General features: G+C 55.8%; 2 protein-coding genes across 2 annotated transcripts; one reads left to right on the top strand and one right to left on the bottom strand.

The window, feature by feature from the left end:
- Positions 1-7038: 7038 nt before the first annotated feature.
- Positions 7039-8323, bottom strand: B0T26DRAFT_721438 (uncharacterized protein). The gene is made up of 2 exons (XM_060442549.1): positions 7442-8323; positions 7039-7364 (listed from the first exon to the last, which is right to left on the bottom strand). The coding sequence occupies exons 1-2, from the start codon at positions 8238-8240 to the stop codon at positions 7330-7332; spliced, it is 834 nt and encodes a 277-aa protein (XP_060292724.1). The 5' UTR covers positions 8241-8323; the 3' UTR covers positions 7039-7329.
- Positions 8324-10462: 2139 nt separating this feature from the next.
- B0T26DRAFT_404876 (uncharacterized protein) lies at positions 10463-13454 on the top strand. Its single transcript, XM_060434835.1, has 2 exons — positions 10463-11689; positions 11745-13454. The coding sequence occupies exons 1-2, from the start codon at positions 10726-10728 to the stop codon at positions 13181-13183; spliced, it is 2403 nt and encodes an 800-aa protein (XP_060292723.1). The 5' UTR covers positions 10463-10725; the 3' UTR covers positions 13184-13454.
- Positions 13455-15308: the final 1854 nt, after the last annotated feature.

The following is a 15308-nucleotide window of genomic DNA, read 5'->3' as shown; positions in this document are numbered from 1 at the left end:
GGCTACTCGTCTCACATTACCCGACCACAGGTCGACGGAGCTGAATCGACAGGCTCAGATGTGAATTCAAGTCTTCTATTGCAGGTCCGCTGTTCCTTATAATATCAACGTAAGACTCAGCATATTATCACTAAGACATAAACTATCGAAATACGGCGTCCAGCAGAGAAAGATCGACGTTTTAGCAGTAGACGTCGGCTTTTACACCAAGAAACAAAGCAATATGTAACTTCTCTCAAGATCTATTTATTGCGTGCTGTTTCCCGGGCGCAGGATATCATAACTATCACCCTCAAGGCCAGCAACACGCACCCATACGCAAACACCACTGCTAATCTTTGGAATAGACCCACAAAGCCGCCAGGGCGGGCTTGAAGACAAGGATGGCGGGTGGCGGGTGGCGGGGGAATGTGGCGTCGAGTCCAGAGAACGGATTAAGGGGCTTGCGTGGCGATTTGTAAACATGGACGACGTAAACAACAGTGGCTACGTATTTCTATGCGGACGTTTGTCAATATGACCAGTGTCTCGCCCCCGGGCACCCCAGCCAGTGAGATATAATTCGAGCTGTCGGAGAGGGAGCAAGACCGAGGCGTCGAGATTTCTGCTACCCGATGGGAAAGCTGCTAGTCAGCTGCAAAGCTCCTGTAATACACCTAGGCGCCTTGTCTGGTTCCAAGGTCCAGGACACAAAATGGGCGGGACAGGCTTTACTGTAGGTCGTGCTAGGTTTGAGATGTCTTGACGGATGCCTAGCCACTTGGCTACACCCCGAGTTGGTTGAACAGGGACTTGAAACGAGCAGGCGAGCGAAGTGTAAATAGACGCTAGCATTTCAGGTAAGAGTAGCAAAGGGCGACGTTGTGGGGAGATGGCCCCGGTCTACAGGGGCGGAGATGTCAACTTGAATGCTACGTTGCTAGGATGTATGGTATTGTGGTGAATATATCCCGAGTCTAGGATAGGAGAGAGATGATGATCTGGAGGCTCTTTTGTAGAGTAGCCAAGGATGGCGTCGACGCCCAGTAGGGGACTCTTTGGCAATAATGCAAACCGTAGTGCTAATATTAGACCAGAGACAATGCGGGCTCAGCCTGACAGCCTGACAGCCTGACAGCCTGGCATTGGCATCAACGAGGTCTCAGTACATCTCAGCCTCTCGACAGGCACGTGAAGCGAGGGAGCTGCACAGAGATATTTCCAATGACGTCTGATTGGTATATTTGACGCAGTCGCCTATCCTAGACGGGATGGCGGCAAAGGTGTGACGGCGTCTCTGAGAGCCTGAGAAGAAGAGCGTCCAGATATATCGGATACAGAAAAGGAGAAGTGGGGCCAGACAGTATCCTATATGTACGGAGTATATCAAGAAGGGCAGCCCGGCGTGACCCAGGGAAGCAGAGTCACCAGCAGCGCCTCGCAGCCGCTGACTGTGCATGAGGTGTATCCTGGGTCGTCTCAATAACCTCAGGCTGCAGATGCAGGCGCTGACGACAGCAGGCGCCTGTCAGAATGCCCGAGAAAGCGCCACATCCTCGGGCCGGATTGCTATGTGCTACTACGGAGCACACAGTAGGCAAAGGGGGCTGCTGGGCCGCTGTGGTGGAAAGTGGCATCGGCTGGCGCCTCGACGAGGCTTGAACATGTACGATGATATCACCACCACGCTGAGATAGGGCTACGGGGACTGGCCGCATGTAGGCGCAGGCTTTCGTCGTATCTCAAGCCGGACGGGGGATGGGCAGCCCGGCTCTCGGCCAATGCCACAGCGCTGGCTCAGGGGCGCGGCGTCTGGCAATGCACAACAAGGCCAATGGGCCCCACAGATCTGACACTAGGGCTCATCTGTATGGGCGGAATCGTGGGGAGAAGCCTAAGCACGGCGTTTCGCTCACCGGTAGCGTGGTGTCTGGAGCGCCCGCCCTCGGGTTGCGCCATCGACCATGCGGCGGCACTGGTGCGTGGGTGGCAGTTCGTCTGCACGACAGCGATCCCCTGATTCCTTCCTTCACGCCACGGGCCGTGGGGTTGCTTCTGCAGCCGTTCAAGGCCGGCTGTGCTGTACTGCACTGTACGTGTGTATGTATGTATGTATGCCTGTCCTGGATATGCACGCCGTTTGTGATTTGGCCCGATAGCGGTGGCCTGCGCGAACTTTGTTTGACGCCCATTCGTTGCCATGATACTGGCAAGCTATGCCATACCGAGTAGGGTCCCTACCTTACTCCGTACACGTACTTCATGCAGTATTGTTTGCGCCAGCTTCGCCGCTATGATTGGTGCTCCGAGCAGCGCTTCACAGCGTCGTCTGCTGCCATTGGTGCTCGCCGGCCGAGGAATCGTTCTAGAAGAATTGCTGCAATGCGCGCCGACTTGCTGGCGGCAACTTGCCGCCGGCAGCAGAAGACGCCGTCGTGGAGGGACGAGGGCGGCTAGCTGGCGCCGGCTGTTGTGATTCGCCGCCGAGTATTGGCGTTTCGACAAGTCACGCTTACTGCGACGCCATTGGTTCTTTTTTGAATGGCAAGACAAGCTCTCGTCGTTGGCCGCAGAGACGATGGAATTTCGATCAAAACAATTGCTGGTTTGACCGATGATTGCACCCGCACACTAAGGAAGGTTCCATACGCGGTACGGAACAGAGCTATCCGTGTACCTAGTAAGGTTGAACCCTAGAATTCGCAGAAGACTCGCAGTGGAAGCTTCGCTATCTGTGTAGGTAATCTGTCGCAGCTGCTGAGCCTGGAATCGTCCCACTCCGGCTCCGCTTTCCTCTTTTGGCTGCAGCCTGGGGAAAAGGAAGGCACTAGCAGCGGGGATTACACTTAGGCTTCATTCAACCTGGTATGTTTGTTGCCGTGGTGCTTGGGTAGAATAAATGTTATAGCCTAGCAAATAAACAAGCCAGGAAAAGCCCCGGGCATGTTGGAGAAGAGATAGACCTCTAGAATTCTAAAATAGGGTCCAATAGCCACTACCTCCCTCGGCGGAAAACCTTGAGGTCGAGCCCTAAAGTGCTGAGGCCTCAAATCTTGGAAAGTTCCCCGTTAATAAATATTCAGGGACCTCACTGGTCTTCTACTTTCTTAACCTTTCAAAACTGACAGCCTCAAGAACTAGCCGTGCCATTCACAGATCACTTCCTGCATTAAAACGAAATCTCCATCTCCCTGACACTTCGCACACGACACGAAATGGAGATTGAAGGGCCTAGTAGCGACGGTTCGCCCTGCAAGCCGCGCAGACCTCGATTAGACGATAGAGACAATCGAAGAAACTACAAAGCGGTTATCTGACTTGTTGAATAGAGAGTTAGGAGCCCGGCGACTGCGGAGTCGGTTCAGAAGCTCCTTGACCTGTTCAAGGGTACCGCCACCGACCCTAAGGACGTGATTACAATGACACAAGATTCTCTCTCTCTCCAGATAATCCGGCAGTTCATTGGTAGCTGTTTAAAGGACGATGAGAGATACACGGAAGCCTTGACGAAAATGATTCAGCTCGAATCGGATGCATGGTTGTACAAAAGAAGTTCGAAGTACCTCCTGCTACTAATCTTTCTCAGCTGCTGAACCTGGCGCTGTCCTTGGCACCGTCCCGGTCCGGCTCCGCTTTCCTCATATGGCTGCAGGCTGAGGAAAGCGACCTCTCCAAAAATCGACAGTGTCAAGAACCAATAGTGCCATTTAAAGATCTAGTCCACAGACGGCAAGGGGCCCGTGACGCTCAGTACTGTGCCGCTCACTCATCTTCTTTTCGAACACCTCGGGTTTTGTCCAATCATGGACCAATCCTCTCCGTCGGGTCTGAGAAGGCAGTTGCATTTGTCCGCCAACAGCTCTTCGGCTGGTCACCAAAGGGGAAGAGACAGCCGAGCCTTACCAAACTCCGACCGTTGGACTGCCACCCTATCCGATCCCATACCGTCGCGGAGGGCGTCCTTTTCCGAGCCTCAGACTAAAAACCCCGGCCTCCCCACGGCGACTCCGGTCTGTCCTGGCTGTCCAGATCACTAACAATTACGGAGCAATGCGGCAAGATTCCGCGGCCTGCGCTTCCTTCCGCATGCAAGAGTTGACAGCAACTTGGCATACAGTTGTGTATTCGTACATACCTACGGAGTACAGTACACCTACTCAGCTCGCTCCCACTCCCGCTCCCGTGCCACCCCCGTTCTTATTTTCCTATTCCTGCCTCCCCTACCATCTACCACCCGATTTGGATATCCTTTCCATCGGGAGTTGCGGAAGCTGGATAGTCGAGAGAGCTCTCGTTGGGTTTTGATCGGCCCGGTCTGGCCTTCCGGTTTCCATGTGCCGGCCGCCGCAAGCCTCGTTCACCAATCTTACATTACGTTGTTCGCTTTCTGCCACCATGCTGAATTGAAGATTTGGATCTTCCGGCCTGTAGTGCAATCATGTTTTTTTGTAGGATCAATAGGCGGGTCTGACAATCTCACCGCTTGACCGCCCCGAGCATCTCATCCGCGCACCTTCGCTTCGGGAATAAGCGAAGAACCAACGGCATGAGACAAATCGGTTCATAAAGCGGAGCCAGCGTGAGCAATCACCCGTGGCCAATTCTGGATAGATTAAGGCAGTGTCCGTGTTTTGACTTTCGGGCCAGTCGGCCGGGTCCTTGAATCCCGGATCCGCTCACATGGCTAGTGTTGACGGAATACGCTTCACCGACCGTCCTGGACGTCCTGTCAACCCGCGGCTCCGAATCGCGATAACATCGTCTGCCGCCTGGCCACGGTCGGCATTTGAGGGTTATGCGTGGCTCGTTTTCAAGAGTCTTTCATTGGCGCCCAAAGCCGCTCTATTCGGTCCTAGACCTCCGCGAGACCAAAGGAACTTTCGAGTCTCGACAGCTACTGGCTTCAATCGCTGGACCACACTCCATCCTCATAGGTGGATTTTCCACAATTTCGACCCAATCAGGCCGCGTTTTCCGCTTAGAGAAAAATTCGGCACTAATTGTTCTGCTTTGGCGGCAAACCCTTCGGCTTCTCCTGTCTCTTTGCAAGTGGCAAGTGCTGTGTTCAAAATGACTGCCAGCCGCCTCTTCGCCCCTCGACACTGACAGCAACCAGGCGGCTGGGCGTCACAAACCTCACACGCCAGATGATCAGTTTGAGTCCAAACCGGGAACGGCGGCGGCGAGCCGTATCAGCGTGTGAGTAACGCGGCAGCAGGGACCGATGAGAAAGAATGCCTCGGCTGGAAACATGGGGCCAAAGGCAAGTTTTCGGGCAGCCTTCGAATACGTATACGCCCAACTGGGTGTGAGCTTAATGGGTTAACAAGGTGGTGCCGACTTGGCCACCTCCTACCATCACGTACCGAGAGCAACCTGGGGAAACATGGCGTCCCCCACGACCGTGATAGTGTGATGATCCGGAGCTCAGCACCTTTCCTGCGCCTCAATCGCGCACCCGCACTTATGCCCCTTCCTCCGCTCTCCACACTCATTGCTCTCCTAACACACTCAGGAAAGAGTCGAGGTAATTCTGCAGCGCAGCGTTGAGGATGCAACATTGAGGAGAGAGATGATGCCCAGCCGGGACAGGGATCAGCCCGGAGGAGGGGTTATATTTAGCAACCAGACCGTGGTCCAGGCATGCTATAAGAAGCTGTACTGTGCGCAACTCCCTAACGTGGATCCAGTCTCCGAGAGTTGGATGTTCGGATCAAATATCTTGCCGTTGCGCTGCAGACGACCTCCAGACTTCAGAGAAGGTAGGCGCAGTGACGCTTTTATCCCCCCCTCGCCTCTCAATCTCTCACCCCCTCATGGCGGGAATGCAGCGCTTGTTGGAGCCACTCTTAATCCGTAGGTAGTGTATATTCAGTCCATGGCGGGAAGTTGGTGTGGTCGAATGCTCGGAGCACTTGGATACGAGGTACCCTGTACGACAGGGATTGCGTTATGGGGGGATGGCACACACCGGACTCTGACATGCGTTAACTGCCATAATATGGTAATAACTAATACCTCGAATCACCGCCGCATCTAATAGACGCGGAGTGCTTAACGGATGGTGGCAAGAGAACAGAAACAAGAAGGAAAACGGCAACGCTACGCCAGATGTATGACTTTCGCGAGACCCAGCTCTCGCCTTAGACATTATCAACACACACACCGACCGAAAATGGCCCGAAAATGGCCAGCTTGGTTGGCCAAGAGTTTGGAGGTGATCGTAACAAGAAGCATGGGCGACCTAGTTTCACGGCCCTATGGATTCATCCTAGCCCAGGCAGCTAGCCAAGCGGAGGCTCGCATTCGGGGCCTGGGCGGAGAAACAAACAAACACATGGCCTCTGGCGTGGGCCGCTTGTGTGAAACTGGGGGTTTCTTCGTCCAAAGAGGGAACGGCGAAGCTGTAAGACTTGCCATTTCCCATTGTGTGACGAAAGCCAACCTTGACAAGCGTCACGTCTGGTCTGCTGCAGGGGACATTGACATTGCTCTGCGCTGCATGCCATGCCGTCGTTTATTTATTGCGTCAGAGCCGGAAGGTCTGGTCTGGTACGCATGTGCAAAGCGGGCCATCTGCGACAGAGTCGATGCTTGTCATCATCAATCATTGCCGAGCTGGCAAATCACAGTAACTGAATAAAAACACATTTCTCCCAACAGGGTTCGAGGATGGGGGCCGGATGGCCCGTCGCCTATTCCAGGACGACAGGCACATATTGCTGGCATGGTGCGTGCTTGGTTGTCTGTCTGTAGGCCGGGTGCCACAGGCTGCTAGATTCCTCGGATGATTCTGATGCCGTTTTTATAAATGTCAGTCCGCGCACCTCCAGATCTTGGTTGGCACGGCACAGCGGGGGACCAAGCAAGCAACACCGCTTTATAACCCTGCTAGCTTTGCGCATCGACTGCTGCTCGACTCCAGAACCCTAGCCCGCGCTGCGTGGGGCATTGCGGTCCTACCATAAAAACATCTAGAATTGGCAGTCAGCTGGGGGAGAGGCACAGTAGCCGTGTAACGCAGCCGCAAAACCGCGGAACGAAGCGGAGGATAGCCGCTACTGCGCTCGTCGTCAAGGGCTAACTTAAGCGACATGTGTGTGTGTGTGTGTGTGGACTCAGGCTGTGGGTGAGCCTGAGTCTGCTCAGTCTCACTGTTGTCACTCTCACTCTGGGCGCGCGCGCAAAGCTACCTTAGCTACTCCTTACAGACGGACGGAGCGAGACAAGCTTCCAAGTTTTCGGGTTGCTGCGCTAGAAGTGCCTAGTTATACTATGCAGCTTGCGCTCTCAACACCTTTCGTTCGATTGGGTCACGCTGTGACGAGAAATAATATTATCAACGATGGATCAGGCGAGCAGGGTGGCTCGAATTCCTATCACGTCTCCGCCGGCCCGTGTGTCGCGCGTTGGCCCAAGTTAGCTTGTTAGCTTGTTCGGGCACGACCAGACAGTGACAGACCTATGCGAAGCGGCGGCTTCGATCGCTTATTCCGCCCACACAGCGGGCGACCAACTGTTCGCCAATCCGTACATATAGTACGTAAATGGTAGGTGAGATCGCACGAACCGGAAAGGTCAATTATGGGGCAGAATGGGGGGCCCGACTGTGCCGTAAGTCGACCTTGAGCTCTGCATTTGGTGCTGGACAGAATACAGGTGTCTGGGTGGCGATGAATGAGTTGAGCTGGCTGGGCTGACACTGTCAGCTGGCAATAGTTCGTTGCCAGCCAGGCACTTTGCTTCCTTGGCGGGCCGCGCCACAAGAAAAATACCGGGACAGCAGTTTGTTCACCAGGCGCTTCCGGCACAAGAAGGTCGAAGGTCAAGCCGGGAGCCCAAAGGGGCGCCGGAACCTGAAGAGGGAGCGCCGATGGAGCCGCGGCCGCGCCCTGTTCAGTGGTGCGTACTGTACGCCCTACGTGCATGTGGGCGTGCGTGCGTCCAGCCGCGCACTTAAAAAGACAAGACGGCCCTGGGCCTCGCGCATGGCGCATGGCGGCTTTCTGGCCCTTGCCTGTGAGGTGTGACCAGCGGACAACAGACCTCAGAGGGCACGACCTCCTGAGACCAAGACCCCTGTCCGAACCGCACCGCACCACAGAGTCCAATGTGCCGACCGAGACGTTGCTTGGCGTGGTTAGCACGTTAAAAGTAATGGGTGACCTGGGAAGTGAAGTGCGGGATGCTGCAAGTCTGCAATTCTGCAAGTGCCTGGCCCGATGCTCATCATGGACGGGAGGGACAGCTGCCCCATCCATCCATCCTCTCCAAACGCCGCCCAGCGGTCGGAGAGATGCGAGGGGAGGAGCTCTGCGACGGTGGAGGTACGTGTACTGTACATGAATGTACAGGTACTGGTACCTGATCCAGCCCTCCGTCTTGCCCCGGACAGGCGCCATGCTGCCCAATGGTGCGCGTGCCCTCGGGGGCCCTTGGCTGGGGCTTAGGGACACGGCAAGCGGGAAGGCAGGAACTGCCCTGTCCAGTGGCGTCTTGCTGTGGGGCACTGGTACATGCAAGAGCGCGCGGGAGACGAGAGGCGCGAGGTCGAGCTTGCCATCTGCTCCGTACCGGTACTTTTGCATTGTACTCGGTACAGTACGTACCACCTGGGAGCCTCTCTTGTCCCCACAGCCCATGCATGCTGCCCTGTGTCGCTCCCGCCAGCGGACGAGCCATTCATTCTTCATCTCACTTTAGGTGGTCACCTTTTTCTTTTCATCCGCCCGTGAACCACTCGCACGCCGCGCGCTCCATCTGTCCAGGAGGTGCAAGGACAAGGTGACGGGACTCCTGCCCATGTTGTCTACCCACGACGTCCGTGTCTGTGCAACACCCTAACCTGAGGTACCCATTGTGCCAGCTGCCCCATCGCCTGTTTTAATCTTTTGACGCTTGCGCGCGCTCTCTGTCGCTGGCACACCTCATCGGCTCAACCCTGCAAGCACGCCAAGCCAGCCGCTCAGGTACGCTGTATCCGTACTGTACCTACCTACAGTCCAGGTCCAGTCCATCCATACTTGACGGCAGCTGCGCCGACTCTTTTTTCTTCTTTTCTCTCTTCCCCTCCCTTCTCCCCGCCCCCCCCGAAAAGGAGGACTGACGTACCCTTGTCATCGAATCGAAGCTGGCTCTACGGACCAAACAACACGTTTGTATGCCGGTGCAGCACGGGGTTGAGAATTCACCAGTCCTTCGACGAGATCCCGCCTCCTGGTACCTAATCCGCCTGAAAGTCTCCTGAGCTCCTCCGTTGCGGTAGAATACATACGGTACGGTACCTCGGAGCAGCAAACAAAGCAGCCGTTTGAAGCACTGAAGTGGCAGGGCCTTGTTCGCTCGTTCCCGACAGGCGCAGCATAATCGCGCGTCAAAACCCCTCAAGCGCCCGCATTCTATTTTTCTCCTCTCCCGCCACCACGCACAACAGAAGCTTGTGTGGGCTTTTGTGAAATCTTTTATACAAACTGGGGTAGTTTTTTTTTCTTCTGCGACGGCTTGAACGGCCGCATCGGCATTGGTCTCGGCAAGTCGCAGCACTTCTCCATATCCGGCATCGACTTTCGGTAGTGGTCGAGACGGGTCTCCTCCGGCCGCCGCATCACACCAAAGCAGAGCAGGAGAGAAGAGAAGCGACAAGCGCCAGACGACATCGCACGCTCTCACTCTCAGTCTCTCAGTCTCTCTCACCGCTTTGCATAGTCTCGGCCTCGAGGTTTTGCGCAAATCAGAGCCGTTCGCCTAACCGGGGCGATTCATGTGGCTCTGACGTGTCATACCGTGCAAAGAAGCTCGCCGCTTGAGCAAAAAAAAAACAACCATCTTCCTCACGACGGATCCCGCAACAGGTAGCGTGAAGGCCAGGAGGAGGGGTGAGCAGAGGTGTTGTGACTCCTGTGGCTTTTGCGGTTCGTCGACGGCGCCTACGTGTGTGTCTGTGCTGTTCGGTTTTGGACGCGGCATTCCCCCATCTCGCCCGCTCGAGTCCTCACCCAACGTGCGCCGACACCTTGTCTTTAGAGTAACAAAGTCGAGACGGCGAGACACTGGCATATTGCCAGTCTCAGCTTTCGCAACAGTGCTGGCATTGGGGCGACAACGAAGACCATCAAGCCAGCACGTCCAGACGAGCGAGCCAAGGGCTGGGTGATAGACGTAACGCACGAGCGCTGTCCGATCCCCCCCGCCTTCGCTGGCGCATCGCATCGCATCGCATCCGGGAAACCCTGCAGGCTGATCACACTTTTTCAGCGCTGATTCATCGAGAAATTCCCAACGACCTAGCAAGCAGCAGTCTCCACGCGGCTCTAGGCGGCCATTTTAGGACCGGCCATCGCATGCCCCCCGTCGCTTTGACTCAACTTGATCTCATCTGAAGCCTTTCAGGCAGGCAGGCAGTCTTGTTGTTGATCTACCGCATCCGAGGCTCCGCTACCACACGTCGTCTGCGATCCGGCTGCGCGAGCCAACCGGCGGATTTCATTCGCCTTCTTTCTGCCCATCGCTTGCATTCTGCGCGCCTCTCATCTTGCGTGCTGACGGGCTTGTGTTTCAGTCCGGAGACCTCAGTGGAGACTTTTTTTTTTGCCGACTGGTGATATTGCGGCCTAGCTGATTGCCTCGGAGTCGAGTGCATCGCATTTTACCTCTTAAGTCGCGCGTCTGCTCTTCGACGGCGGTGCCGCATTTAGGAGGTCTACAGCACGTGGCTGCATCTGGTTCGCCTCGAACCAGACACCACGAATGAAGATGGCTACGTTCACAGCCCTGAACGGGGGCTCGCCAAAAGCCACAGAAGGGATTAATGGGACGGCAGACGTGGAGCGGGTAAATGGCCAGTCCACGAATGCAGAGCCGCCGAGATTGGCCATTGAAGTGCCGGTAACTAGCCAGAGGGAAAGGGAAGGGTGGAGTGCCGCCAGCCATGATAGAAACCCCTATCCTTCAGCAAACTATCAGGATGCCGAGCCATCGTCACACAAGCGCAAGCGTTCCATCTCTGGTTCTCCAAGTAGGGCCCACCAGCCCTCACCAGCAGAGAGGGCAGAGCCCTACGGGCCACATCGACCTCACTCGGAATCACTGGATCGGGAGCGGGAGAGAGCGCGGGAGAGAGAGCGGGACCGGGAAAGAGAGCGGGACCGGGAAAGAGAGCAGCGGGAGCGGGAGCGGGAGCGGGATCGAGACCAAGACCGAGACCGTGTCCGTGTCCGTGACCACGACCACGACCAAGACCACGACCAGGACCGTGACCAGGACCGCGAACGAGACCGCGACCGCGACCGCGACCGCCACCGTGACCGCGATCGCGACCGTTTTGGCACGCCGCAAAAGGATGCTTACCGGGGCTATGGCGATGACGGCCGAGAGGGTCGCGAAGGCAGCGATCACTGGCACCAGTCTAGGGACCGAGAGGAGCGGAATTCGAGCTACGAAGGGCCTTACTCGGCGGGACCCGTGTCAGCCCTATCAGACGACAACATAGGCGACTCTCTGCGGAGAGCCGCAAGCCAGGGAGACGACTATGGAGGCCAGAGCCCGGATGACGACCACATGTACTCGGGCCAGTATACCCCCGAGCAGCGGAGAGACGGTGTCATCCAGTCGGACCCCAAGAAGAGGAAGCGCAACTTCAGCAACCGGACCAAAACCGGCTGCCTGACGTGCAGGAAGCGAAAGAAGAAGTGCGACGAGACAAAGCCTGAATGTAAGTCGTGATTGAGTTTGCTGCCGCGCCGTGGACAGAACTAACGATCCTTCAGGTAGCAACTGCATCCGGGGTGGCTTCGTCTGTGCCGGGTACCCGCCGCAGAGGGGCACTTGGCCCAAGCCCGAAAGCAAGCCCGCCCAGGTCAATATTGAGTCGAAGGATCCAAACTATGTTCCGCCTGGAGCCTATGGAATGCCTCAGCAACCCCCGTATAACAACCAGCCCATGATCAGCCAGAACAAGCGCGACCCCCTGCAATATAACCGGGGGCAGCCCTCACTACGAATTACACCACCGCAGGGCCGTCCTCTGCAGAGCGACGACGACAGGCCAACCGCGTCTACGCTGCCGAGCGCTTCTGTCCTCAGTCCAGACAACAAACTGTCTGCCTTGTCGGGCTACACGACAACTCCATCGGTCAACATCTTCCCAACACCAATCAGCGCCGCTCCTACCACGGCCTTTTCGGACCGGACGCCCAAGGAATACCAGCGGGTGCCTCCACTGCACGACCTCACGAGGACGGAGCCAGAGCAGCATTCGTCCAAATCGCTCAAGATCCAACCCCCTCAGAGCAGCACGACTACCCTATCTCCATTCAGTGCTGTGCACGGCGGCCGGACATCTACCCCGCCGTCTGCCATGACGCCCATGTCTGCTCACCCGTCCAGCGCCGGGGGCGGGCCACAGGCGACAGCCCAGCTGGCACTCTCGCACACCCAGTTCCCGTCGGATCGGCCAAGGCGCGAGAAGGACGAGATGCTGAACGGGCGCCCTTATTACCCCTTCAACAAGGAGCTGGTTCTGGAGCGGGAAAGGTGCAACGCCGCGTGCTGGAGGTTCAACAACTCGACCAACCCCAATATTGGAGTTTCGCCTTCGGAGCGTGCGAGGCTATTCCGCGACATCCTCCACCCGCGTGAAGGAGTGCATATCTCGCCCACCGTCATGTCCCCCGTGACACACACGGGCCGCGTAGGCGACAACGCCACTGTCGAGGCGCCCTTCACTTGCGATTATGGCTACAACATCCAGATTGGCAACAATGTGTCGATTGGGCGCAACTGCCTAATCAACGACGTTTGCGAAGTCCGGATTGGGAACAATGTTATTATCAGTCCTAACGTGTGCATCTACACGGGAACATGCAGCACCGACCCTCGCCGCCGGGCTGGGAACACGGGTACGCAATACGGCAAGGCGGTCATCATCGAGGACGACGTCTGGATTGCTGCCAATGTCGTGATTCTCCCTGGGGTGAGGATCGGTCGGGGCTCGACCGTCGGGGCCGGGTCCGTTGTCACAAAGGTATGTCTTCCCCATCTCTTGTTTTGGCTATCCAAGATGCTAGATCTTAATGCTGACTCGTGCTTTTCTACTTCAGGATGTCGCCACGTACAGCATCTACATGGGCCTCAAGGCGGGCCACCGCCGGGGCATATCCTTTATCTAGGACGAGCACAAATCAATCCTGTCTCTATATCCGCCTGACTCTTTTCCTTTCTATTTTGGCTCGATTTTTTATGATACCCAGTATAATTGTCCTATACAAGAGATGTCGCATGTGGTTTGGAACTTTTGTTTTCTGTGGCTGTTGCCTTTTTCCCTGGGCAATCCGATCGAGATGGTTACATGCCGGCTTTCTCCGTCTGATCTCCTTTTACAATTCTGTCTTCTCTATCTATCACCTATTACCAGAGCCACAGCTGGGACGGAAACCTGCATGTACCACAAAAACATACACCGGAGGAGAGCTCTGGTAGCTAGGTGTATGCATTTTTTGGAGCTAATCATATTGTGGCGGATTTTTCCTCTCGCAACCCTGTCTTGTCATCTCCAATTGGGTTTCCTTTTTTCCTTTTTCTTCGCACAAGCAGCTTCGAGGATCACTAGTGTTTCGGCTGGTGAGGAATCATGGATGGATTGGGTCGATGGCGAGGATATGCGCTATGCCATGAACAGCATCGGGGCCGGGGTGGGGGGACACAAACAGCATAGGATGGGGGATGAGATAAGACGCGCGCCAATATTTCATGGATTGGTTGACCCTCTTGTCTGCGTCTATCTCCCTAATAAGCGGGCGGCTAGCGGTGTTCCTCCGGGTGGCTCTCCCGGGCTCTCCTTCATCTTTCTCTCGCTCTCTTACCGCCCGCTGTGGCGGGAAAGGAAGCCAGTCTCAGCCAAATAGAACAAAAACAGAACAAAAAAAAGATGCAAACCCTCGTCCTGGTCCCTGCCCAAAGCTTATTTTTACTGAGACTGTGATACACAAAGGGTCGGCTCGCGAGTCCATTGGACGGAGCGGGGGACGGAGAAGGATGTGTGAATGCAAGAGTAGACGGCACTAACCAAAACGGATGCAAGAAGGGTGCGTGTGTGCAATTTGTGCAATGTGCATGGGTTGTTGGTTCAGGTGGTGGGTGGTGGTGTTGCTGCCGGCTTCGCCGCAATACTACATTTTTGCTTTTTCCTTTTAGACAGGACAGGGGCCCTGTTCCTTTTTAATGTGTGTGTGTGTGTGCTTTGGGTAAGGTAGGTAGGTTAAGTAACCAGCTGCCCCAACTGCCCCAACAGGGAGGGGGATAGAATCGACGAAAGCGGCCAAAAGTTCCTGCCTGCCCCAGTTCTTTTTCTCTCTCGTTTGCTTGGTACCGAAAAAATTAAGGGGCCGGGAGCCGTCCTCGTCCGCCGCCCGTCCTTCCGTCCCCCGTCTAATCATCCCTGATACGTATGTATTTCGTTTCGTTCCCACGTTCTAGCCCCAGCCCTGCTGCCGACCCGGTACCGAAGTATGGTATGGAGTTCCGTACGGTACCTATTGTTGTTGCTATTTTTATTTATTTTGCAACACACATCTAAAAAAATGTCCCCTTGCGGGGAGGGGACCCTAGGCAGGTATAGGTATGGGTAACCGGAGTAATTACCCCAGATAAGGCGAAGAAAATGACCACGAGCCACGCACACGTGTATATTTCGATCGAGAAACCTTGTCACTGCCCGTGCGTGGTCTCTCGAGTCGCTGCAACGTTCACTTCACTTCACCTCACCTCACCTCACTGCACCATCAAATCCCGAGATGGTGATGGTGATGGTGATGCCTGGCGATCCCATCCCCCGCCTCGGCCGAGATCAAATGGCTACGTAGCCTGGCCTGGCCCGGGTGCTATAGCGGCTAGGCTGCATTATTGTTTTCCCGTCTCGGAGCGGCTGCCGAAAACGTTGACTACTTCTCTAGGTAGTTGGCTCGTAGGCAGATAGAGTTGTCTGTCCATTGCCAACTGCCAACAGCCACTGCTGCTGCTGCTACTGCTGCTGCATGTGACCTCGGTGCCTATCCACTTACTTCTTTTTTGCCGAACAGACATATCACGCCAGCATACCATACAAACACACACACACACACACACACTACCTCGTACGGAGGACACCTCCCTTCCCCGGCCGGACAGGGCAGGGAGCGGCCGGCGGCGACATGGTTGGCAGCAGAGCCGCTGGGACATGCAGACCGGGGTTGTGTGCGCGGGTGAGCGAACCAAGGGGAAATGCCCATAAGCACACATACGTAATTCCCATCTCCCATCATGGTAGTCAGTCAGTCAGTCGGCCAGTCCGTGTG

The sequence above is a fragment of the Lasiosphaeria miniovina genome (genome assembly GCF_030549165.1).
Source record: "Lasiosphaeria miniovina strain SMH2392-1A chromosome Unknown B0T26scaffold_6, whole genome shotgun sequence".
NCBI lineage: Eukaryota > Fungi > Ascomycota > Sordariomycetes > Sordariales > Lasiosphaeriaceae > Lasiosphaeria > Lasiosphaeria miniovina.
The sequence above is the reverse complement of the archived record's forward strand: the minus strand, read 5'-3'. Positions and strand labels throughout refer to the sequence as shown.